Source organism: Balaenoptera borealis (genome assembly GCF_965194805.1).
Source record: "Balaenoptera borealis genome assembly, chromosome: 11".
NCBI lineage: Eukaryota > Metazoa > Chordata > Mammalia > Artiodactyla > Balaenopteridae > Balaenoptera > Balaenoptera borealis.
Genome location: NC_138868.1, coordinates 70,580,773 through 70,608,236, shown reverse-complemented (window position 1 = coordinate 70,608,236; position 27,464 = coordinate 70,580,773). Strand labels below are relative to the sequence as shown.

General features: G+C 40.5%; 2 protein-coding genes across 7 annotated transcripts in view; one reads left to right on the top strand and one right to left on the bottom strand.

The window, feature by feature from the left end:
- The window catches only part of DEUP1 (deuterosome assembly protein 1), a 230,290-nt gene extending 208,084 nt beyond the window's left edge, over nt 1–22,206 (bottom strand). For all 5 annotated transcript variants that reach the window (XM_082340465.1, XM_082340466.1, XM_082340464.1 and 2 more), the window contains exons 1-3: nt 22,106–22,206; nt 21,475–21,596; nt 3,174–3,302 (exon numbers count right to left, since the gene is read on the bottom strand). The gene's annotated coding sequence lies outside the window, so the exon portion shown is untranslated. The remainder of the gene's footprint in view (nt 1–3,173; nt 3,303–21,474; nt 21,597–22,105) is intronic.
- Nucleotides 22,207–22,218: 12 nt separating this feature from the next.
- SLC36A4 (solute carrier family 36 member 4) overlaps nt 22,219–27,464 on the top strand; it is a 53,265-nt gene continuing 48,019 nt past the window's right edge. For both annotated transcript variants that reach the window (XM_082340475.1, XM_082340474.1), the window contains exon 1: nt 22,219–22,397. In XM_082340475.1, the coding sequence (XP_082196601.1) occupies nt 22,346–22,397 (52 nt within the window). In that variant the 5' untranslated portion in view covers nt 22,219–22,345. The remainder of the gene's footprint in view (nt 22,398–27,464) is intronic.

The following is a 27,464-nucleotide window of genomic DNA, read 5'->3' as shown; positions in this document are numbered from 1 at the left end:
TGGAGGTTCCTTAAAAAATTAAAAATAGAATTACCATATGATCCAGCAATCCCACTCCATGGAAAATATCAGGAAAATACAAAAACTCTAATTTGAAAAGATACATGCACCCCAGTGTTCATAGCAGCACTATTTACAGTAGGCAAGACCTGGAAGCAACCTAAGTGTCCAAAGACAGATGAATGGATAAAGAAGTTGTGGTGTATATATACAATGGAATATTACTCAGCCCGAAAAAAGAGCAAAATAATGCCATTCGCAGCAGCATGGATGGACCTAGAGATTGTCATACTAAGTGAAGTCAGACAGAGAAAGACAAATAGCATATGATATCACTTATGTAGAATTTAAAAAAATGATACAAATGAACTTATTTACAAAACATAAACAGAGTCACAGACATAGAAAGTAATCTTATGGTTTACCAGAGGGGAAGGTGGAGGAGGAATAAATCAGGAGTTTGGGATTAACAGATACACAATACTATATATAAAATAGATAAATAATAAGGACATACTGTATAGCACAGGGAACTATATTTAGTATCTTGTAATAATCTACATGGAAGAGAATCTGAAGAAGAATATTTATATATATAATATATATATATTCAGTATATATATATATATATATATATATATATATATATATATATACTGAATCACTTCCCTGTACACCTGCAATACAACACTGTAAATCAACTATACTTCAATTAAAAAATGTACAAAAAATGGGGCATGTAAAAAAGACAGAAGAAGAAGCATGGATGGATTTCTACTGGCCAAATCATTGACAATTTGAGCAAAATAATAATAATAAAGAATAATGATAGTAATGGATTATAACACATTGGGGAAAAATACCAACCAAGAATCCATGAGTCCTTAATGATACTAAAAAAAGAAAAAGAAACAAATAATAAGGATGGCAGGAAGGCTTTTCTTTATAGTTGAACATCAACTAATAAATGTAGAAGGAATAATAGAAAACCACTGTTTTTAAACCATCATACCAATATTTGGCTTAGATAAGAATTATCAAGGAATGCTAAAATGATTAGGTGGAAGTCTGTTAGGGATAAGCATATTCACACATTCTGAAAATTTCTCCTCACAGATTATTAACTATAAGAGGAAAAAGTTACTTTTTTTCCTCTTATAGGAAAAAGTTTGTGCTACAACACTGTAGCAAAGTAATCATCGATGGGATAAACTGGTATCACATGTTTCCTGATAACATGCACCAAGGTCACAACATCACTTATGTAACATTCCTCCAAAAGTGTATAAACAGAATTTAATCATGAGAAAATGATCAGGCAAACCCAAATTCAAGAATAAGCCATAAAGCAAGTGGTTTATGCTTTTCAAAAATATCAACGTCAGAAGAGACAAAGAAAGGCTGGGGAAAAAATTGCAGATTAAAGGACAGTAAAGAGCTATGACAACGAAATGCAAGCCACAATTCACTACTGGGTGAACAATTAGGGAAAAAAACCCACATTGTTATAAAGGACATTATTGGGACAACTGCTAAAAATATTTATATGAACTGCCTATTACATAATAGTGTTATATCATCATTACATTTTCTAAATGATCATTGCTCCATGTAAAAGAATGTCTCTGTTCTCAAAAGATAGATGCTAAAGTATTTAGGAGTAGATAGTTGTGATGTCTGCAACTTGCTCTCAAATGATTCATCAATAAAATTACAATATATATACATATAGTTATGTATAGAGAGAGATAAAGCAAATGTGGCAAAGTATCAGCAATTGGGGAATCTTAGTGAAGGATATATGAGAATTTATTGTTCTAATTTTGCAATTTTCCTATAAGCTTGAAACTTTTGCAAAAGAGAAAGGTGAAACAAATTTTTTAAGTCTTTTTAAGTCTTTAGGTGAAGTTCTCTCCCCAACAAGATGACTTTATTTTCCCTTTAAGCCCAGGGGTCTTCCACTAATTTTGTTTTACTATTACACTTTTCTGTTGACAACTTTTCCTTCCCTGGCTTGGGAAGCAGGTGGAGAGAAGGTGATGGGCACGATTTGGATTCATTGCATTTACAGTGTCTCCAAGAGACCCAATGAGACAGGGACTCAGGGGAGAGGTTTAGGCTAAGACATGGAATTAAGTGTCAGGTGGTGATACTCCTTTGAGAGTTTTTCTGGGGGGAGCTTGGAGAATAAGAGTATCACAGTGAAGGAGACTAAGAAGTGGCACACATGAAGGGAGAACCCAGGGGTGCCATGTCTCAGGAGCTGTGGAAGGACAGAATTTCAGCATGGAGGCCACGGCCAGCAGTGTGAATGCCCTGAGAAGTAAAGCAGACATCTGCAAAGTCCACTGGATTTGGCAAGTAGGTGGTCCTTGGTGACCTGGGCAACAGCAGTTTCCAGGGGGAGGGCAGTGGGATTGGTGTCAAAATCATGCTTGGGTGCATTGGGAGTGAAATTGCTGAGTCTACAATTCCGATTAGCCTATTTTGAAGACAATGAGAGCAAAACTGTAGAATCATAGTGACAGTTGGGTGAAGGCAGATTTTTATTTTTGATTTTTAAAGCTGGAAGGGATTTGCCCATGGAAATTTGCAGAAGTGGAAAGGGGAGATTCCCAGATTAGCAACAGCCCAGAGGAACCCATGGGCAGGGGATCTCCACACACTGGAGGGGCCAGCCCTAAGGGGGGAAAAGACTGTCTTTTCCTACCTCGTAGCCTGTGGTCCTCAGGGTCTTGCCTTCTGTCCTGGATGCCCTTTCTCTTCTATAGGGTTCTCCTCTCCTCTCTCAAAAACAAACCAGAATGTTCCCTTCTTTCCTAATATCTCCCCTGATGAGCCACCCACAGGATACCACAAAGCATTGTACTGATTGATATGGGTAGGACTCAGAATTTGGAGTCAGAAGACAGCTTAGATTTTTCTGCTTGACTTCCTGTGTTATCCTTCCTGAGCAGCAATTTTCTCGTCTTTAAAATGGGAAAATATACTTTATTTTGTAGGTTTTTCTGAGACTAACTTAAGATAATATATGAAAACACTTTAAAAACTCTAAAGGGAATGTGATTGAGTAGCTTCCAGTTTTCATTGTTTGTTGTGTGCATATTTTGTTTGTTTCGGTCTGTTATGATTGTGGCAAAGATTCATCCAGCAGTTATTTGTCAAAGGCTTACCATGTGCCAGACCCTCTGTCCTCAGGATCCGGCAATGTTCTAGCGACCAGGAGACCTGGAAGTTGCCAAGAACGTTCTCTACAGCCACTGGTTCTGACTGGGCAGCTCACACAAGATCATGCGCCTTTGCTTTTAGGGAGAATTAAAAAAAAAAAAAAAAAGCGTGTCAACACAGACATGGACTCTGTCCGTGTTACGTAATTGTGATGAACTGTATAGTGCAAGTCAATGGGAGCCAGCTGGCAATTATCACAGTGAGGTTATAACTGAGAACAGCTTATAATAATCTGATTTTCCACTAGGTGACAGCAGAGCCCATGGTATTACCTTAATCACTGTTCCTCTCCAACAACTAGGTCTGAGAATCTTCTGAAAGATCCTGCCATTCTGGAGGGAGTAATTATTGCTAAAACGATGATACATGGCTTTGAGATGTGATTGTTGGTCTCCTGAGAGACCTTAACTCCAGATTTTTAAAATGAATTTTAGTTTTTGACATTCTAAGTCACTTGAATTTATGGAAACAACTACAACAGTAATTTTAAAAGCTAACATTTATTAAGCATTTGCTACATGCCAGGCATTGTTACATGTGTTCAGGGTCCCTGAGACAACCCTACTTCTTAGAGGCTTCTCAGGGACAGAAAGTCCCTCCTCTAATGAAGAGCTAAGCCTTCCCCAGGCTGCTCCTGTAACCGTAACACTAACTACATAAACATGTCCTCACAGTTTACCCTGCCTGGGAAAGGAGGAGTTTGGCTAAGCATACTAAGAGACCTTTATAGGGCTGTATAAACAATCTCATTTATAATTGGTGTTTCTCAGAGCACTTTTTTTAAAAAACCTTTTTTCCACAAACTCATGTTAACCCTTGGTCGGGTCCCCTGTTGGTGGTTCACTCATCTTGGGAATGTCTGGTGAGTTTCTAAGTGACTCGATGGAGTCTTTTTTCAGGGGCTGAGGCTGAAAAGCCAGGCAAAGTGAGTTTGACTCACTGTGGCACAAAGCCTTAACCACCAGAATGAAGAGAGAATTAGAGCAAGTGGCTGGCATTTGATTCTGTCCCGTAAATGTCTTCTAAACGCTTGTCTTGGCCCTGAGGAGAGCAAGGACTGAGAAGTAAAATGACAGGGCAGTTTTGGAACAGGCTGATGCACAAGCAGGCCTGCTTTGGTTTTTTTCTACCAGAATATAACACAGACACCAGAGAGGCATTCTAGCTGGCTCCTACACAGCTACCTACACAGCTATTTAAATGTGTTACTTACTTCTATATCTGAAAGAATGCTGTAAGTATAGAGAAAATTTCAAAAGGCACAACAGGGCATACAGTTAAAAAGTAAGTATTCCCTCGCACACCTATTCCCCACAGGCACCCGCTGTAACCACAGTTACCAGTTTCCAATGCTGCCCAGCTTTGGCACCCAGAGAGAACCGCTGTGCTCAGGAGAATTGCAACAGAGATGCTGGCTCCTGACACAGCAGCTCGGGGCAGCTCAGACAGTGGAGTTTGTTAACATGTAACACCTCCTACTGACTCTCAGGGGCTAGGAGGTCACGGCATGTGGGAAAATGAGCCAGAGAAAACTGGGAATTAATGAGAAGATGGCCTTATTTCTACCCATAGACTGGTGTGCCCTGGGAAAATTCAGTGTACTACTATTATAGAAATGGCATATGTTCTCAGATGAAAGTTTAAAAATACAGCTAAGTATATCTCCTTATGTAAGTGCAGATATATACATGTGTGTGTATATATATCTATATATATATACACACACACACATATATATGTGCACTTTCACATGTATATATGAATATCTATTTGATGCAGTTCTTCCCTGCAATATGGATCCAAGAATTAGCAAACAATGTCTCCATGAGAGAAAAGCTGAGATCCCTAAAGTCACCAGGAGCCTGATCCCACAAGGTCAGCTGGAACCACGAGAAGGAACAACCACTGCAGAGCAGCAGCCAGGCCGGACAAGCACACCGCAGCCCCTGGCACTGGCCCAATGCGCATTCACAAAGCACATATGCTGCTTGACCGTCTCAGTTGACACCTAGCGTAATTATTGCGTCCTGTTCCAGTCACAAAAAATGTCCCACGTTTGTCAATAAATTATATGATCACACTAAATACAATTCTTCTGTGCTTCACCTTCCCCAGCACAGCTCCTTCAGGGGGTTGGAATGATTATGGACCTCTGAGTTAGGGCAGGCTGAGGAGTCTAGCAGCTTACGTACCCAAAGCTGTAACCGCTTTCTCTCCCTGGGGCCTCTCCTGGATCTAGCAGATCCCTATTTCTGGGGTCCTTGAACATGAAAGGGCTACCTCCAGTCCAGACAATGAAACTCCCTGCCCTCCCTTCGAAGACTGGTTGTCCTAAATCCCTATATCCCCTTTCTTCAAAGGCCTGCACTCAATAGCACTAAGGGAAGTTACTGCTGAGAAGGGTAATTTCTCAGGATAGTTCTTTTGGGTCCCATCAAATCCCTAGCATGTCATCTGTAACACAAGAAAAAGAAGAAAATAAAACTCCACCATAACCCTCAACTAGAAATTTCCAGTGGTTACTATTATTAAAACATCTTCTTATATATATGTTACATATGTATGATATATATGTAAAGTCTTTTATTAGAGCTAGCAGTTTTTCATCTGATTTGTGTAACTTTTCCGGGAAAACAATCATGATTTGCAACTAATAACTATGTTGACACCCTTCCAATATTTATTTATTTAATCTTTTAAATATTCTGATTTTAGAGTCTAAAACTTCTAGGATAAAATTAAATAATAACAGTGATAGTTGGCTTGTTTTCTCCCTGACTTTAGTAGAATGCCTCTAGTATTCTACCATAAAAAATGATGTGTGCTATTGGTTTAGGACAGGAATTTGTGTGAAGGGAGTATCCTCCTATTCTAAGTTTACCAATTACTTTGGTTCTAATTTATAGAATAAATTGTTAGTTTCTTGATTTTCACTTTTGTCCAGATAAACGGCACTGGAACTAGACATTTGCTAGGGAATACTACTACTAATTTCACAGCATTGTTGCATTAACTTATCACATTGCCTAGAATGTAGCAATTGTTCAATGAATGCATTATTATAGCTATTGTTAATGATAATTATTTTTCTATCCTTCAGTGGGATCACAGTGAAAAATCTCCTTAGAACGGATTTTGAACAGTTAAAAGTGTTAAATCTAAGGCTATCTAATGATCATTCTAAGGTCACTGTGCTCTTTTCTTTAAGGGTGGTAGGGTGACCAACTTTCCTAGGTTGCCAGGATTGACGGGTTTCCAGGGATGAGGGCTAGATGTACATTTCTGATTGTCTGGTGCCCTTCACCTAAGGTTGCCCAGGGTCATCTCAAATTCAGTATGTTCAAAACCAGACTCATCATTTGAGCTTTCAAATATGATCCTTTTTCTGTTTTTTCCATCTCTGCCAGGACCAGTACCAACCAACCAGTACAAGCCAATTTAGCCTGAGCTTAAATATCAGAGTTATCTCATTCCCTCCTCCCACCTGGCCAATGCACAGACCCAGCTGATTCTAACACTGTGCTCTGTTCACCTCAGCAGAGCATGCCCACTGTCACCTCCCATCAGGCCTCCTCACACTTCACTTGTATTGCAGGGGTTTATTAACTCAGCACCCCGAGATTAGGCTGTGTCCCACCTGATATCCTCTACGTTGCTGCTTACATCTTCCTAGAGCTAAAATCTAATCACAGCAGTTCCCAGAAGATTAGTGGTTCTCAACTGGGATGTCTCCCCAAATCGCCCAGGAGTTTTGAAAAACTCAACTGCAAATGAGACTTACTTAGTCTCTGGCACTGGGGCAAGGGCCTGTGTATTTTGAGAAAGCTCCTCATGGGATTCTGATGATTAAGAGTCATTGCTGTAATGGAACCTCAACGCCTAGTGAAAACACCTCAGATTTGTTATTGTGATATTTAAGGCACTAACTTTTGCTTTGAGCCTTATCTCCCTTATTCCTTACATATCCCAAAGTCTGGCGCAAATTGACTACAACAGTTACTGTTTCCTGAATGCCTCCTGATGTGTCATACCTTTCATTAGTCTGCTTTTGTTACCAGGAATACCCTTTCTTCTCCATTTCTGTTTCTCTCAATTATGCCTTTTCTTCAAGGGCAAGCTTAAATGAGACTAATTTAGATAAAAATATATTTAAAGCACTTAGAATAGCTCTTGAGTGATAATAAGCCATCATAAATACTAGTGGATGTTATTATGATGATGATATAAATTAAAAAATTCTACCTCCATGAATTCTTACCTTCCCCTAAGTCAAAACTACTCTCTCCTTCTTTTTTGTTTCCATTGCCCTTTGTTTCTACTCCTTTTAGGGTCCTTGGCAGATTCTATTTCATTTTCCAGTTATTTTTGTACCAGCCTCACCTCTCCTGGTAAGTGCAACCTTGTTGATGAACTCTGTTGGTCAAGGACCACATCATATTCAAAACCCTAGAGTCCCCACTCAGGCTTGCTCACAGTTATATTCTCAACAAATTTTTACTCTTTTAAATTGAGTTCTAAATGATCCATGTTAATTGCCAATCCAGCCAGGACCAGATGTTAAGGGGCATTTCCAGCCTTCATGCCCAGCATGTTTTGTCTCAGAGCTGAGCAGGGGAGAAGCCTGACTAAGAGCCCTTTAAATTAAAAGTGGCAAGAGAATTTCCAATCAGAGCTGGGAGAAGAAGACATTAACATTGGTTGAGTACATACCGTCTGCCAGGACACTGTGGTCTGTTTGCCCTTGGAACAGCTGTATCGTGTGGAGCTGCTCCTGACTTGTCATGTACTCTTCCCTCCCGTTGTTTGCTTAATGTAACATTTACGTCTGACATTTGCTTAGCGCACCTCCCCAGTTGTTTCTGAGCCTAGTAAAGAGGAAACAGTTCACTGGGCGGCAAGGCCAGGTACTCAGATTTTCCTCTGAGAATTCAGGACCAGAGCTGTCGAGCGAGGGCAGAATTTGTGACTGATGTGTTAGCAGTGCTCTTTTGAAAAGTGTAAAACATACTGTTAAATGTCAAAATACCTATAATTTGTCCTCACTGTCAGCTAGGTGGCTATTTAAATTGTTTTCGAAGGATGAGTTTCAAAGAGCAGTGGCTTTACACCCAAATCCACACTCCTGGGAGGGGTGACAGTATTGGCCCATGGCATTATGTCCCTGTGAACAGTACCAGAAATGGAGATCCAACTCGCTGGAACAAGGGACAAGAGTGGCTCTCTGGGCACGTGCTCCCATGTTGGAAGGTGACTAGCACCGTGCCTAGGGTGGCCATAAACTTACTATTCAAACTGGGACATTCCAAACAACAGAGTAAATTGGGGCTGTCCCAGGCCAACTGGGACCTTTGCTGTCAGAGCACGGATCATCCCATGGGAAATGGAATCCAGGCAGCCACTCTTTTCAACAACAGATAAGTGCCAAAAGAGAAGGTGTGAATCCTGAGAGCAAGTACAAAGGTCCTCTGGATGTGCCGGATTAACCTTGAAGTGACTGAACTATTCAATAAGTCTCTGTACCGTGACCTAATGTAAGAGCAGGCTTCTCAATTAAAAGAGCAAGTCATGCACTGGGTCGGCTGAGGAGAGTCAGGCCTCTTCTTGTAAACACCGCCCTGTGACAATGGGGAGGCATGGACGCTGCCTGGACGCTGAAGTTAACACCTGAACCGGGAGCGTCAGTGGGGGGGGGACGGTCGTCACACTGACTGCATCCACCATCTTCTGGACTCTCCAGCCAAGCGGTCATCCTAGGGCCTCTCCAAATCCTGACTTCATCTTCAAGGCTCATGCAGAGGTGAACTGCTCTAGTAAGTATTCTCACTGTCCTTCAAATGCCATCGCTTTCCACTTCCTCAGAACTGCTATACCTTCTCTGCTACAGATTTTGAGATTTAAGGGGAAATGCATCACCAGCCCAACTAGAAGGCACCTCTACTTATTTTTAACCCCTGTCACATTGAGAAGTTGTTCAGCCCAGTTGTTCCGCCCTTGGCGTATACAGCTGTGCATGGGTAAGTGTTCTTGTACGTGGACTGTTTTGTCTTCCCAAACTGATTGGGCAAATGAACCATTGTCCCTCCTCCACCCACATGACTCAGTTATCAATGAATACTTGTTGATTTTGAGAAGCTTATTTTGTATGTAGAACCATCCTGGGTTTGCTCCAAATGGAAGAGCTATTAACTTCAGCAAAAATTACCTGAGCTTTCCCCTTATTTCCCAACACGTTACCAAAAAGCCCTATCCTAATCTGGTATGGATAATCAGACTGCTTAGAGGCACAGGGGCACGGAGTCAATACTTTAGCCGGCACGGTGATGCTGGCAGCCTGAAGTGTGCAGTGGAAATGGTATAATCAGTAGAAGCTTTGAAATCCATCAGATCAGAATTGGGGTCCTGGGTCTGGTTCTTACTATGCGGCTTTGGGATTCACTTCCTTTCTGAGCATCAGTTATTTCTAAAATATTGAGAATAACATCTGTTTTGCAGGGCTGGTGTGAGGATTAAATGAGAGAACATATAAGAAAGCACTTAGCATGAGGCCTAGAACAGAGTAAGTGCTCAGTAAATGTTAGATAATCCTCAAGCTGAATGGGCTCCCTATGTTGTTTTAGGGGACGTCAAATCCTGTAAGCCTAGGACAGGAGATGAGAGCGGTTGTAAGAAAAAGAGGAATAAAGAATCTCAGTGATTATACCTGATGCCAGATGCCTGGAAAGGAGTGTGGTAAAGAGACAATAATCCTGGAGTTTGGATTGGCTTCTCTGGAACCTTTCACTTTAAATGTAATCAGTTGTAAACTGCATCCTCAGCCTGAAAATACTTCAGCAAATTTGAGAAACTACAGAAAAGCATTTCCCAAAGTTTGGTCCATGGAACACCATTCCTAAGAGTTAATTCATGAAAAATGGTTCTGATGTCAAGTGCGTTCGTTAAATACTGCATTCTGTATCACCCTCTTGGATATGGCCATGCACATTAACATATTAGAGACTATGAAAACTCTGCATTAAACTGTTTCGTTTCATTAAACTTACTTGACCATGGAACACTTTCCACATGGTATTTGTTTACATTGACTTCACTATTCCAGAAACAGATTTTAGGAAATACTGCTTTAAAATGGTGGCTCTCAAACTTTAGCATGCATCAGAATCACCCTGGTGGGCTTGTTAAAATACAAATAGCTGGGACACACCCTCAGCATTTCTGAGTCAGTAGGTCTGGGGTGGGGGCCAAGAATTTATATTTCTAACAAGTTTCTAGGTGACGCTGATACTGCTGGTCTAGGGACTACACTTTGAGAACTACTGTTATAGAATATAGAAATTCCACCAGGCTCTTTCATCTTATTTCCTAGAACAATGCTTCTCAAAGTTGAATGTGCACACCAATCACATTGTACTGTTTTACAAACAGAGATTCTGATCAGTAGATCTGGGGTGTGGCCTGAGATTCTTCATTAATAGACAAGGATGCTGTTGGTCCATGGACCCAACTTTGAGAAGTGAACCAATAGAACGTGATACTGCCCAAGCTCTTTTGCTCTCCAAGTAATGAGGCATCCTTCTATCAAAACTTCTGGTAAGTATTTCTGTAAATTCCAAGTTAACCAGAAAAGTAAACTGATTTCTTTTATCTATCTGGACAAACACTTACAAAATTTCACAGAGGATTTGTGTGGAGCAAGTTTTCTGCTGACATTATCAGGCTAACATAGACTTGGGTAAGAGTCTGTAATCTTTTCTTCATATGATTTACCGTAAACCTTATAGTCATCTGAATGAAAGCTTGTATTCATTAGCTGTGGGTGACAGTGACCCAACGTAACAATGATTCAAATAAGATTTCTCTCTCACAGAGAAGTCCAAGATGATGTTACTAGTTCTACTCTAGGAAATCATCAAGGGCCCAGGCTCCTTCTGTTTTGGTGGCTTGTCATCCCTAGAGTGTTACCCTTATTTGCATGGTTCAAGGGCAAGACTCATATGCTGCACTTATTCTTTCTGCTTAGATCTCATTGGCCAGAGTCTAGTCATACAGCACACATGGCTAGGTTCCCATGTGCAGAGTTAAAAGTTGTATTTCAATGAAAGAAAAAGAAGGGACAATGAATAATCTCTGTTATAGCAATGATACTAATAAATTGTGGAAGGGGAGGGAAAATGGGGGCATGGGGATAGCAATTTGCTTGAGGAACATTCACTTAAGGTATTAAGATATGCTTGTGTGTTACTCTAGACCTGGTGGAAAGTACTGTTGTAAAGTACACTTTTTAAGTGTTTCCTGGTTTATATTTCTTTCTCAACAGTAAAAGAAGATGATTACAAAGACAGTAGATGGTTCAGCAGCAAATCTTTATAAACCCATTAAATGTGCTTCAAGAGTCCTGCAAGGAACCAATTCCTGTGAATAGCAGCAGTTAACAACATGTTCTTCCATTGGTTTGGATAGTATACAGGAGAGCAGCTTTTCTGGGGGAAATTCTTGGACCATTCAGTTGTTAACAACGTGCAATTCAGCCCAATTTGGGCTAGTGGCTTCATTTTTCCAGGACATGCTTAAAGAAATCAAGCTGTGGAACATGCATAGCAATTGAAAGGCACTATTTTGTACAGCACGAGGCTGTAATTTATGGTCAACTCCAGGAGGTACCCTCTTATGCATGGAAAACCTATCCGCCATGAATGGAAAGTCTACTCTGTCACCACTCCTACTGTACTAGTCCAAGTCCAGAAGGTATGAGGCCAGGCAAATTTTACGCATGGAGGGCTATATTCCAGAATCAAGGTTTTTTGTTTTTACATTTTTAAATTGAAATATAATTGATAGATAATGTTTCAGGTGTACAGTATAGTGATTCAGTTTATATATTTATATATAAACACATATATATATTCTTTTTCAGATTCTTTTCTATTATAGGTTATTCCAAGATACTGAATATAGTTCCCTGTGCTATACAGTAGGTCCTTGTTGTTTAGCTATTTTATATATATATAGTGTGTATCTGCTAATCCCGAACTCTTAATTTATCCCTCCCCCCCTTTCCCCTTTGGTAACCGTAAGTTTGTTTTCTATGTCAGAATCAAGTTGTGGTAATTGACATATAAATAAAGATTATTATTAAGAGCCTTATTTTAAAAAACCTAAGTGTTGTGATATAAATAACTTTGTCTTTTATTTCCTTAAAGAGCCACATCTGAATGATCGCCAAGATAAAGTCAAACTTGTTAGATGGTAAAGAATTTCTTGACACAATTAATGTAGATCCAAAGAGCTGATTAGAGGATGAATTAGGAAACATTTATATTATGCAAAATGAACTGTTCCTTGGTCAATTTCTCACTTCTCTGACTTAATACAATGGCCCATCTTTAAGAAGTCAATCACTGATCTAATTTATTATAAAATGGATGCAGTCTATTGAGAAAATCAGGTCAAGGTGCTTAGCCATTTTATGAGGGAAAAATCAAACAATGAACAATTATGGTCTATTATGACTGAGAAACAAAATTGACAGGAACAGAACCATATAAATGGAGCCTAATGTGGTTGGCCACCAGCTTGGCCTTAAAGGAAACAGGGTGGTGACATTTTCTTTTTAAAAGGGTACCTTTTTCTAAGGACGTCTTGTCTTATAAACTTCTGAGGACATGAGCTGGAATGCAGTCCTCTAGCTGGAACATCTCCTGTCTCCTGAGTGGAAACTTTCTAACTTCCATGCCACTCTTTTTTACTACATAAAAGATTATGTGTATTTATCTTCTTTAATGAGGTCCACTGGGGATCGGCAGCATCTCCTAGGCAGATTTCCCTAGGGAGGTATGGTTCTTCTCCTTCCCAGTGCGGTTTGTATCACTCAACAATGTTATTAAGTTGTGAGCAAGCTCTTCAGATCACCGTGGGGAGTGTTCTAAGTAGTGGAAATTCTAGGATTCCTCAGGCCTGACAAGTGTCTCTGGTGACCTACTTACCTTAAGTCTTTCACATACTCCCTTTGAACTGTGATAAAAAGTAGGCTAACACAAAAGCTGACAGGTATGGCCTATCAAATCAAATCCCAAACCAGACCCTGATGTTAAAATCCTGAAACAGAGGGGGCTTATCAAGTTAAATTTTACACGTGAGGATAATGAATTCTTAGTGTCCAGAGAAAACCCAGACTTCTGTACTTGGCATGATGATAGTTTCATTAGAAGACAACGCAGGTTAAATAACTTCCTCGTAGGTTAATATTTAACCAATACATAATGCTTAAAGTGGAAAGAAGCACATTTTTGAAAGCACTCTTCTTCTATTAAGCCTTTTGGAAGGACACCTGGGATTTATTTAAGTACAAGTTTCAAGCCTTCTTACCATTTATATTGAATACGAAAAGGAATAAGTAACATGTGGGAAAGTAAGTGTGTGCTTCCTAGCACTTGCCATAAGTCACTTTTTCTATTGCCCTTCACAGGGTAATATTTTCAGAGGACAATGTTGAATATGTGAGTAGTGACATTTATGTCAGAGTTAAGCCCCAACAGTGAAGCTCAATTACCTGATTTCCTGAGAATCTTTCTTACCTTTCATTGGCTCTATGAGAACGGACAGACAGATATGTACAATGCACTAATGACTCAATCACACCACCAACCGGTGGCCTGCAGCGTGGAAATGCACCCACAACCTGCCAACTCAGGAGTCAGGCCCTCCCTCAAGTGGCTGGGAGGCTCAGTGGTTTGCAACATGCATCCCAGCGTTGCAACTGAACTTGGTTTCCAGCTGTGGGACTTTGGGCAAGTTGCTTAATCTGTCTAAGCCTCAGTTTTTTTCAGCTAAAAAATGGGGTAACACAACACCTGCCTCGTAGGGTTGCTGTGCAGGGTAAATGGGGTAATTTATGAGTGAAACTCACTTAGCGTGGGGCTTGCCTCCATGAAAGTTAGATTCCCTTGTTGTTACATTTATTACTATGACTGCTTTCAACAAAATTAACTAGACCATTGTGATGTGAGAACTCATTTTCTTACCTTTTTAAAATATGACTTAGAAAAGGTAAAGAGCAAGAAACTAGTTAAAGGGACCAAACTGAACTAACCTAACCTAGCTCTTATCATTTTACCCCCTCTTTTTAACCCCATCTTTGCCCCACTGCCAAATGGCAGAAAAATGGAGCCTCCATGGACAATTTTTCCAGGATACTTTACAATTTAATATACAGCCCTAGGACAGTATATCCTCAGTAGGGCCCTCCAGGAACTGGACATGGGGGAGGGAAGATGAGAGGAGGGAACTGCAGAAAATTCTATTCCCAACTTAACAGCCCTGAAGAAAGGGGAAGAGCCTGAAGATGACAGATGGATAGGCAGAGTGAGTGACATATGATAGGGGCCCTCACTTGGTACCCATGTACTGCTCTACCCAGCACGCTTTATTTTTTTTGGTCAGAAGCCTGAGTGTTTGGCCAAAATCAAGGCAACAGCTGCTTCACTAACTGCTGCCCTCCTACCTGACAATTATTGGCCTGAATCAATAACCACCCCTAAGAAAGTTTATTGAGGTGGTAATGAAAGCCATACAGGATCCCAAATGTCAAGAACTTTCTGGGATACGGATGTGATTTCCCATCGTCTGAATAAATGTTTCTGGAGACAGTGTAGTTGAAACTTGACACTACTATTGGATTTTGAGCAAATCGTTTAAGTTCTCTTACTCTCAGTTTCTTCATTTGCAAAATGGAGATAATACATGAAGTCTTCTTAGGGAAATAAATGAGATTATGTACGTGCAGTTATAAAGGTCTCACCAGGAGACAGCTGGCATATGCATACATACTCATACAAAGTGCTAATTGAGGAGAGTTGAGGAGAGGAACTATTTACAATGATATGGGCAGTTTTTCAAGAACATCAACAGGGGATGATGTAGTATCCGAGGGCAGGCAGTGGGGAGGAGGCGCATTCCTGCCTCTATGCCTGGAAAGGCAATAAGAAGGAGTGTTTACAGGGACCCTGGAGAGGACTGCCCGACAGAAGCTGTGACTTTCTTAGAGGGATGCAGCCAACCTGTAGGGACTTAGTAAGGAGGGTACCAGAAAAATGAATTCCTGACCTCTTTCACCTCTGTCCTAGGATCGACCTCCTTCCACTATCTCCAAACCTCAAAACGAATTGGAGGCCCACTGAAGCATTCTATACAGGACAGTCTTCTGGGGCCCAGAACAGGATGGAAAAGGTGGGAAAGAGGATCTGAGGGGGAAATGGAAGACAAGTGGAGAACGCTTTCAGGCACATAGTATTTTGCCTGGCGCCTAGGTGGTATGTAATTATAATTATTACAGCAAAGAAAAGAATACACAGACCAGGTTTCAAATTCTAGCTCTACCTTTGTGGGGGTGAGTGGCAAATAATCCAAGAATTTTTCAGAAGTGTTCAAAGCTTTATAAATGTAGGCTTTCTGAACATTTTCAGAAACGTATTTCAGTTGTCTGCTTATTGTCAAGAGGATTTTTCCGATAATATTGTCTTGTATGCGCAGTAGTACATGTTTCAAGCACAAGCTTAACTGTATTGCTTCAGCTTTCTGGAAAAAGACCCTAAGTGTGGTCGATCTGGGATTTAATGGTAATTCCACTGACACCCAGTTCATTTGGGTTCCCTTTGTCTCTGAAGTGCCATGCTTCTCTAGGGAGTCCTTCTTGGGTCCATTAATGAAACAAGTATTCAATTCAGAGTCTTCAATAAATGCCACGTTGTGTGGAGAATGTACCTTTTCCCAATCCAAATGACAAAACGACATAATTTATGACGGTGATACAATTTTGCATATAAATAATCTAAAAGCAGGATGTAGCAGTAGTTGGGTAAATTGATATTTAAGAACTCTATTTCTTGTAGGTCAGCAGTCTTTCACAAGAAGGTTCCCTCTCATTTTGACTTTAAAGTTTCAAAGGACTTTTCAGAAAATCTCCTCTCTTCAGTCGTTCCCAGTCATTCAAATGTAAATTCTGAAACTGCTGTCTCCCCAGTCACAGAGATAACTGACATTAAAAATTTTGCACAGCAAAGGAAACCATAAACAAGACCAAAAGACAACCCTCAGAATGGGAGAAAATATTTGCAAATAAAGCAACTGACAAAGGATTCATCTCCAAAATTTACAAGCAGCTCATGCAGCTCAATAACAAAAAAACAAACAACCCAATCCAAAAATGGGCAGAAGACCTAAATAGACATTTCTCCAAAGAAGATACACAGATTGCCAACAAACACATGAAAGAATGTTCAACATCATTAATCATTAGAGAAGTGCAAATCAAAACTACAATGAGATATCATCTCACACCGGTCAGAATGGCCATCATCAAAAAATCTAGAAACAATAAATGCTGGAGAGGGTGTGGAGAAAAGGGAACACTCTTGCACTGTTGGTGGGAATGTAAATTGATACAGCCACTATGGAGAACAGTATGGAGGTTCCTTAAAAAACTAAAACTAGAACTACCATATGACCCAGCAATCCCACTACTGGGCATATACCCTGAGAAAACCATAATTCAAAAAGAGTCATGTACCAAAATGTTCATTGCAGCTCTATTTACAATAGCCAGGACATGGAAGCAACCTAAGTGTCCATCATCAGATGAATGGATAAAGAAGATGTGGCACATATATACAATGGAATATTACTCAGCCATAAAAAGAAACGAAATTGAGTTATTTGTAGTGAGATGGATGGATCTAGAGTCTGTCATACAGAGTGAAGTAAGTCAGAAAGAGAAAAACAAATACAGTATGCTAACACATATATATGGAATCTAAGGGGAAAAAAAAAAAAAAGGTCATGAAGAACCTAGTGGTAAGACGGGAATAAAGATGCAGACCTACTAGAGAATGGACTTGAGGATATGGGGAGGGAGAAGGGTAAGCTGGGACAAAGTGAGAGAGTGGCACGGACATATATACACTACCAAATGTAAAATAGATAGCTAGTGGGAAGCAGCCGCATAGCACAGGGAGATCAGCTCGGTGCTTTGTGACCAACTAGAGGGGTGGGATAGGGAGGGTGGGAGGGAGGGAGATGCAAGAGGGAAGAGATATGGGAACATATGTATATGTATAATTGATTCACTTTATTATAAAGCAGAAACTAACACACCATTGTAAAGCAATTATACTCCAATAAAGATGTTAAAAAAAAATGAAGTATTTGAAATCAACTACAGAACAGGAAAACGTAAATTTTAAAAAATAATAAACTTCACGTATAGACGACTCTCTTGAATACCTGTCTTGACAAAAATTAGTGATTGGCAGGGACCATGACTTTCCCTTTTTGTAAATTTAGTGTTTGTTTTTATCATGTACTCAAAGAGTCAAACAAGACATAATGAAAAACCAGTTCTCCCTACAATTCCCTTTCTCAAGAGGCAACCACTTCGAACTCCTTTGGTAGTTTCATTTGGTATTTACCTCCGTATCTGTAAATAACACTCTTACAGTAGCATTGATGTTTCAGCTTTAGATATTATCTATTTTCTCACAACTCTGAAAAGTGAGAATTTACCTCTTTTACACAACCTTCATAGAGAATATTTCTCCCTACCCCACACACAGCTTCAAACAGAGTTGTAATACATTCTCTATTAAAGTTATGTTTTGTGTTTTTATTATTATGACTTGACACATATTATTCACTGCCAAGGAAAATGGCGCACTGTACTTATATTTCTTTTATCAATGTTTTGTTCTTGAAGGTATCCCTTCTTGGTACCTTCTGTTCTCCTGCCCCAATTTGGACTGCTTACTCTCTAGGACTGCTGCACAACTGGGACCCTGGCATTTGGCATTTTCTTGGGATTCACCTCTCCTGTGTTGGAGCCCTGCTTTCCTGGATCCCATGTCTACTTCTTCCTAGGTTTACTCCTTTTGATGGAGCATTCCTCCCATGCTTTCTAAGAGAAGGAACATAGGAAGTATATTTTTTGAGCTCTTATATATCTTAAAATGTGTTTTTTTTATGCTTTCATCTGATTGATAGTTTGGCCAGGTATCAGATTCTAAGTTGGATGTGTTTTACTTCAGAAGTTGTAATGCAGTGCTCCACTGGTCCTCCAGCTTTTGTTGTTGCTACTGGGCAGTTAGATGCAACTGCAATTGAATGTGATCCCTTCCTCACCTTTTATTTATTCATTTTTTTATCTCAAAAAGCTGTTAGGATCTCCCTATTATTTTCAGTGTTCTAAAATTTTACAATTTAAATATGTCTTGGCTTAAGTCTGTTTTCATCTGTTGTACTGGGCATTCAGTGTTGTATTGGGCAATCCTTCTAATTTGGAAACAAATACCCTTCAATTCTGAGAAATTCTGTTGTATTATTACTTTGATTTTTCCTTCTCCTTGGACCTGCTAGACGAATCCTTAATTTTATTATTTTTTCTATTTTCCTTTTTTTTTGTCTTTTTGTTCTACTTTTTGTTCCGTTAACGTTCCTTTTTCCGTGGCATTCTATTCTTGTTTTATGGATGCACTATCTTTTAAAAAATTTTTATTTGAGAATATCAGGTTTTTTTAGTTATCTTGTACTACTTGCATTCTCTTTCCCCTAGGCACAGTTTTCAGTTAATTTTAATCTACTAAATCAGTCATAAAGAGTTAAATAAAACAAACTTATTGGTAATAAAAATATGGTTATCAGCAACAATTACTCCAACAAAGAAACTCTTAAGAGGACCAGTGCTGGTTAGCATGTTTCCTAAATTCTTCAACAGAATACAGAAGTCATTAAGGTGGATATTAATTAGAAGATGGTGAGAAATTATCTCTATATACATTGAAAACATAAGAGGGTAAAACATATTTAAGATACATAATAAATAATATTTTACACAGAGGGGAATCAAAATAGAGTAAATGCTGAGGATTTGGTCTGCTCAGCTTTTCTGTTTGGAAACTGTTACCTTCTTCACACTGTCATCTGCAATAATTTCATCAGTACCTACCACATATATGACTTTGTTCACCCCTCACTTTCCTAGTCTGGGGTGAGAACCTGATCTAAGTTGATCTAATCACAATTCTTTTCTGAGAAATTTAAAAACTGAAACTGAAAAAAAAGAAACTAGCGTCTTTCTGGACACCTGAACTGTAAAGTACAGAAATTGAGAGGGTTTAGGAACCACGTTTCCTGCCAGGTAAACCTGAGAAGCAGAGGACCTCTGCAGCAAAAACCTGCACAGATATACAAGCAGGTGCACAGAGGAAAGCAATGGCAGGAGAAGGAGACAAGAGTCTCAGAGGCATCAAAATCAGCTGTTCCTGACCCCAGCCAAATCTCTGTCCTGGGGATCTCAATACCCTCGTTAAAGTCCCCCTTTGTCTTAAGTTAAAGTTGGTCCCTCTCTCTAGTGCAATAAAAAACTCCTAATTAATATGCTCAGTTTACTTGATGCTTTCTGTGAACTAGGCAATGGACTAATGTTCTAAATACTTTATCTCATTAAATCTTCACAACAAACTGTGAGGTTGGAAATATTATTTTACACATGAAGAAACTTTTGAGATCTAACTACTGTATAAAAGATGCTATCTAGATGTTCCACAGGGGTCTCAAATCAACATGTCTGAAACACAGCCGTTTCTCCATCTGTGAAATGGTGAAGGCTATTCTCACAGCCTGAACTGCTTTTCTCCCTGCATACATCTAACTCCTTCTAATCTTGAGGTGTCAGCTTAAATGTTCTCCGAGAAGACTGTCCTGCCTACTCAATCCGAAGCAGTTTCTCCAGTAGCACCCTATTACTATTTTCTTCACCAACACTGTAATTACATAGTTAATATTTTGTTTAGTTCTTTTCTTTTGCATGCTCCTATACTAGTCTATGAACTCCAGTTCATACCAATATTCTTTGCCATTACAGACCCTGCATCTAGCATAGTCCCTGGCACAGGGGAGGTGCTCCATAAATGTGTTTGGATAAATGAAAGCTTTCTAAATATTTCCCTTCATGTATCCACGAGGCTATATTCAACAACTTTCAACACCTATTTACTGAACCACTGATACATGCAGGGCACTCTGCTAGGCCTTTTGAGACAAAGACACAGACAAAGATACAGCTTCTCTCCTGCAGGCATTCACAGTATATAGCAGAAGACTCGGACAGGGAAATAATTATAATGCAAGGGGAGAGATGTTACAACAGAGATATGAACAAAGTATGGTCGTTACAAAGGAGGAAGTAATTGACATATGATCCAGGAAGTTAAAGTGAGGAAAAGAAAGAAAGGGATCGCCAGGGTTCAAACAGTCAGATTCTTTATAATGTCTTTATTCTAATATAGCTTTTCCCTATACCCTCTTCCAATTTACAAGATCTGGAGCAGAAGTCACAGTAAATATCTTCTCAAGTAATGCAATATGAAACCATATAATTGTCCTGAATTTTATGATCATCCCTATCACTTGGCTTATCTCATATCAGTCTGTAAAAACACTGAGCCTGGCTGCCTGCCTCAGCCCAGGCCTCCATTACAGGTCAGACCTTTTTCCCTTCCACACTGCCAGATCTGCTTTTCCTGATGCTGAGATTAGACGACAATGGCTTTTGATCCCTTTTAACACTCAAAGGATAATGCTGCTCTTTCAAGACACTGCCCCAAGTGTTCTCACTACAATGGGTGGTTTCTTGGACAGTTACCTATCTGATGCCTGTCTTCTCCCCCACTGATCTGTAACTAGGTACACCACCCCAATACGGCTTAGGGACTATTCCTCTAGTTAAGATCCACCACGATAGAGTTCTTTTTTCTTTGTTATGTGTCAGGAACATTTTACAGAAAACCTTTCTTTGGGGCTTGCAAGTGTATGATTCTGAATGACTGGGGTTGATTTAAGGAAAACAAAGGGTTTTGGCAAACCACTAGTAAAACTCACAAAAGATGCAACAGGAGGAAAGATACAGATATTATGTAACTGCCTACTTTTTAAATCTTAGCATTTTAAATATTTATCACTATCACCATGTAGTTGTATCAGTGATCCTAGAAATTAGACACCCCCTCCCCCATCAAAACAACAACAACAAACCAACTTGCCTCAGAAGACCCTACTGAAATAGAACGGACAAAAAGAAAAAGTCTTATGTCCTGGCTTTAAAGAACTATGAAATGAAAAAAAAAAAAGAAAAAAAAGAGCAATTTCAAAATTAAAGCACTTTCATTCTATCCAAAAGCCTGCTTCATCCACTGATGTACCCACCTGAGGGGCCAGCTGCATATTGAAAGCCCCAGATCTGGCTGCAGATAGAATTCCATCTTTGCCATTTACTACTTTATTATCCTTGGACAGGTTACTTAGCTCTGTGCGCTTAGTTCCCACATCTGTAAAATGGATATATACATTAGAATTATCACACAGGCTTGTTCTCTGAATTAAATAAGACAATGCATGTATAGTGTTTAAGAATATTTGACACTGCATCAGTATAATTACCCTTAACCTTAATTTCCTTTCAACACTGTGGCTAACGTCAAGTATCTGAAGGGCACTGAAAAATCCTTAAAGTGAAACTATTTGACTAAATGAAACGCTATTTGAGGGCACCCTCTATCTCTAAACAGAGGCATAGAGACGGAAAAACAACTCCAACATGGATGGGGCAAATTCCCTCCTACTTTGCAGTCTTCAAGGTGCCTTGCAGAATGCTAAAGCCTTGCAAGCAGATGGGCTCCTGGAATTTAAGTTCGGGGTCATCTGTAAAGACACCCTCCCCACCCTCATCCCCACCAGGGAGCTATAGGCCTGGGTCTCCGCCAGCTCTAAGTTACTACCCCCAGTTATCTCCAAAACGTCCCTCCTCTCCCGTTACCCTGCCCTTCTGCAGCCGGACCTCCTCTCACTCGGGTCTTCTACCCCGAGCGCTGCTCACTGGCCGCTACCCAGCGCTCCAGGAAGGCTCCTCGAGCCCCAGCGCCTCGGCCGGGCCGGGCCGCCCCACTGCGCATGCTCCCCGCCGCGCGGGTGCGGTGCGCCAGGCCGGGCGAGGTTCTCGCTCAGCCGGGGAGGCCTTGGCCACGCAGCGGCAGGAGCGCGCGTCCCGCGGCGGCGGCGTCCTGGAGACCCCCGAGAGATGGAAGCTGCGGCGCCGGCGGCGGCCGAGGCGGCTGGGCACGAAGAGCTCGGTGGGTGCTGGACGCGGGCGGGGGTGCGGGCCGACGTGGCGCAGGGATGCGCGTCCGCGGGAAGCGCCGAGGCCCCGAGCCCGCGCTCAGCCTCGGCCGGGGGTCGGGGGGCGGTGCGGGCGCCCGGGCGGCCGCCCACCCTGCCCCACGCATCCGGGTTCGCGTTTCCTGTCCCTAGACAGCGAGAAACGCGGAGTGGCTTTCCGGTCGTTATTGGGGTTTCTTGGGGGGTCAAGGTTTTTGGGGTTGTGGGTCTGGCGTAGGTTTGAATGTAAAACCAGCAAAGCAAACCTCCCTGGGACATTTGGGTTGAGCCGAGGCTTAGGAGGTGACTGACCTCCGGGTCAGCACCTGCACAGGAACGAGTTGTCCGACCTGAGAGCTGGGTCAGGCGAAAAGCTAGGCCCTACAGAGGGCGTCAAAATGTGTGTGTGTGTGTGTCCGTGTGCGCGCGCGCGTGCGCGCGCTGACGGGTAGCGTGCGCTGGTGTACGTTTCAAAGGCAATGCCGAGCCTTCGCTGTGACTCACTGTTTTTTTCCAACGATGCTTTAAGGAAGTTTCCATAGTTTGGCTTTTCAGACACGGCAGCCCTGTTCGGAGTCCCTGGTGAATCCTTAATTTACCGTCTGCCACCCCAGGAGTGGCGAGCGGGACGTGCTGACCAGACTGAGATACGACGTGTAGTTGGCTCACTTGGCAGAGTTTGTTTTCCTGCTTTCCTCTGGTGTCTTGTCTCCTTGGCGACAGGGAATGCAAAACTTTGTTTATGGTTTCCCGCTGTCAAAAGGAAAACAAAAATAGAGATCGAGGTGGTAATAATATTGTTCCTCCCAGTTATATGCATTGTATTAGGAATATTTGTAATTCGTTGCTAAATGATTAAAAAAGAAGTTGAGCTTTAAAGAAATACTTTATTATAGTAACAGATTGCCGTCCTGTAATAATGTGCAGGGCACTTTGCAGTTGATTTCTTTCAAGTCACAGTAATGGTAGAAATAAACGTAACATGTTATTGAATGTTTACTGTGTCGAGCAGTATAAGTGCTTTACATATGTTTTGTTTCCTTTAATCCTCACAACAATGGGGAGGTCGGTGCAATTATTATCCCTGTTTTATAGATAGAATAATTTTAAGTTCATTAATGGCAGTACCCAGATAGGAATCCAGGTTTATCTGTTTTAAATTCGTTAATAACCCATCTTAGGAGGTGGGAAAATGTGCATTCTCATGCATTGCTGGTAAAAGCAGTATAATATACTTATCCTTAAAAATGCACACATCGTTTGACCCAGCATTTCTACTTATAGAAATATTTCCCAAGGAAATAAGTCATGTAACATATCAATAGATGTTCATTACATTATTTATAAATGAGAAAAGCTGGTGACTATCTAAATGTCCAATTAAAGGAAATTGTTCAGGTAAATTGTGATATAGCCGTGTAGTCATATACTGAATAGCCCTTTAAAGTCATATGGGAAGATGTGCGCCATATGTATTTTTACTAACTGAAAAAGTTTTCTAAATTATTTTAATTTTTTAAAGTTATGCCTCTTCATTAATTCAACACATATTCGTTGAGCTTCTCCTATGTGCTAGGCACTGCTTTAGGCATTTGGGATACATCTGTGATACATCTGTGAACAACACAGATCAAGATTCCTGCTCTCATGGAGCTTATATTCTAGTAAGAGGAAGCAGACAATGAACAGTAAAGACAATTATCAGTTAATTTAAAGTCCATTAGGCTAAAAGTGCTATGGAAAAAAGAGCAGAGTAAGGGAAATCTGGAGAGAGCGTGGGAGTTGGGCAGTTTATAGCATTTTATAAAGTAGTCAGAATGGACCTTATTGAATAGGTGGGACTTGAGCAAAGACTTGGAAGAGGTGAGGGAATTAGTCAAGTGGGTATCTGAGGAAAGACTCTTCTAGGCAGAAAGAACAGCTGGAGTAAAGACAGAAATAGTGAGGAGGGCAAGGAGGCTGAAGCAGAATGATCAAGGTGATGATGAGACCAGATTATGTAGGACAGCGGTCCCCAACCTTTTTGGCACTAGGGACTGGTTTCGTAGAAGACAGTTTTTCCACCCGGTGAGGTCGGGGGGTGGGGTGGGGTGGTAATGCGAGCGATGGGGAGCGGAGGATGAAGCTTTGCTTGCTCGCCTGCCACTCAACTCCTGCTGTGCGGCCTGGTTCCTAACAGGCCGTGGACCGGTACCGGTCCACAGCCTGGGGGTTGGAGGCCTCTGATGTAGGGTCTTGCGTTCCATGTGAAGCCTTTGGCTTTTGCTCTGAGAGAATGGGGAGCCAGTGCAAGGTTTCAGCAGAGGAGAGACATGATCTGACTTAAATTCTGAAAGGATCACACTGTGTGAAGAGTGCACTGTGAGGGGCAAAAGTTGAAGCAGGGTATTTCAGCAATTCAGGAGACAGGTGGACATGTCCTTCACGGCAGTAGTGGTAGCAGCAGTGGGAGTGGAGAGAAATGGTTAGACTCTGGATATATATTTAAAGTAGAGCGAGAACGATTTCCTAACAGATTAGATGAGGGGTGAGAGTGAGACAGAGGAGACAAGGATAACTCCAGGGACCTGAGTGTCTAGAAGAATGAAATTGCCATCAAATGAGATGTTGTGGTGGTTGTATAATACGTCTACAAATTCTTTGATGTTTCTCTCGTCAAGAGGAGGAACTTAATTTCCTTCCCTTTGAGTGTGGGCTGTATTTAGTAACTTGCTTCTAGTGAATAGATGATGGTGGAAGTGATGATGTTTGACTTCCAAGCTAGGTCCTAAAAGGCATTGTGCCAGGCTCTCGTTTCTGGATTAGTTACTTGGGGCGAGGCAGCTGCCATGTTGCGAGGATACTCAAGCAACTGTAAGGAAGGGCCCACATTGCATAGACCTGAGGCATCCTGATGGCAGCAACAAGTTGTTATACAGTAATCCATAGACAGTTGAGATGGGTTAAGCCAGGAAGGGCAGGTTTGGTGGTGAAGATCAGGAGTTCAGTTTGGGGCATGCTAAGTTTGAAATGTCTATTAGACATGAAAGTGTAGATGTCGAGTAGGCAGGTGGATTTATGTCTAGAGTCAGGGAGATGTCTCGGCTGGAGATACGAATTCGGAAGCCATCATCATGTAGATAATATTTAACGCCATGGGACTGAATGAAAATATACTGGAGTGAGTGTCTGTGTTTGTGTATACTCTAAAATGTTGCCAGCAGTAGTTTCTAGGTGATGAGGTCATTTTATTTTCAAAAATGTTGCTTATCTTTATATTTTCTGATTTTCTACAATGACCAAATATTATTTAATTTAAAAAAGAATTTTAAAAATTGGGTGTCTGCGTGAAGAGCACTGGTAGAGTTGTTAAGATACAGGTTTCCTTAAGGTCTGCACTTTATTTCAAAGAGGATGGGGACCTCTGGAAGGTTTCTTGCTGTACACATTTTCTCTGCCTCAGAAATGAATACAGCAGTTACTGTTCCCATCTTACATATAGTAGTTTATAGATTTAGGTAACATTGTATTATTTATATTATTTTTTTTAAAAAGAAACTGTTCCCACTTTCTTTCAGTTTATCAATTGCCAAAATATAAGTAAGTGGTTTCTTTTATTTTGCTATTGTAAAAGTAATGCAAGTTTATTACTTTCTTCTTACTTTTACATTTTCCAGGGAAAGACAGAAAAAAGGTACTTACGCTCTCATTGTCTGTATATATCCTTGTTAACTTATTCACATGTTGATATATTTCCTTTCTTTAATTTTTAATTAACTTTTAAAAACATCATTGCACTCATACTGTGATTATCCAGTTTTTTCCTGCTCAGCAATTGATACATTTTCCCTGTTTTATTCAGACTTCAAAACCAAAATTTAATTGTCAGTGTCATAGTTTATAAAGTGGCTGTACTGTAGTGCAGGGATCCCCGACACCTGGGGCTGTGGACTGGTGTCAGTCTGAGGCCTGTTAGGAACCGGGCCGAACAGCAGGAGGTGAGCAGCGGGTGAGCAAGTGAAGCTTCATCTGCCGCTCCCCATCGCTCGCATTACCGCCTGAACCATCGCTGCACCCTCCCCCTCCCAGTCCGTGAAAAAATTGTCTTCCATGAAACCGGTCCCTGGTACCAGAAAGGTTGGGGACCACTGCTGTAGTGAATTTAGCAGTTTCGTGATTGTTGCACATTTAGGTTGTTTCCGAATTCTCTGTATAGTGTTTTGATTAAGATCTTTGTGCAGAAATCCTTTTCTCCATATACTGGATTTGCAGAAGTGGAATTACTCGGTGAAAAGGAGAAACATTTTAAAGGTTTCAATACATATTGCTAAATGAATGTGATTTTTCTCTATTCGGACAACAGCTGGAAATTTAGGTTGATTTTAGGTTAGAAAATTCAGGTTGAAACAATTGCCTGGGTAATATAAGAGAGCATAAAAAGCACTGCCTAAGAATGTTCCAATTGTATGCACCATTAATGTATACATATGATGTATAATGTATGGTTTATAATATTGAATGAAGCTAGTATTCCTTATTCATTTATATTTTTCTATTTGTAAATAGAAATAATTTTGTCTAGATAGTTTGATATCCATTGATTAATAATATTTTATTTTATAAGACATTGTTAATTCTTTTTTTTAACTGAAATATAGTTGCTGTACAGTATTATATAAGTTACAGGTGTACAATATAGTGATTCACAATTTTTAAAGATTATATTCCACTTATAGTTACTATAATATATTGGCTATATTCCCCACATTGTACAATATATCCTTGTAGCTTATTTTATACCTAATAGTTTGTACCTCTTAACTCCCTACTTCTCTATTGCCCCTCCTCCCTTCCCTCTCCCCACTGGTAGCCACTAGTTTGTCCTCCATATCCGTGGGTCTGCTTCTTTTTTGTTATATTCACCAGTTTGTTGTATTTTTTAGATTCCACATATAAGTGATATCATACAGTATTTGCATTTCTCTGTCTGACTTATTTCATTTAGCATAATGACTTCCAAGTCCATCCATGTTGTTGCAAATAGCAAAATTTCATTCTTGTTT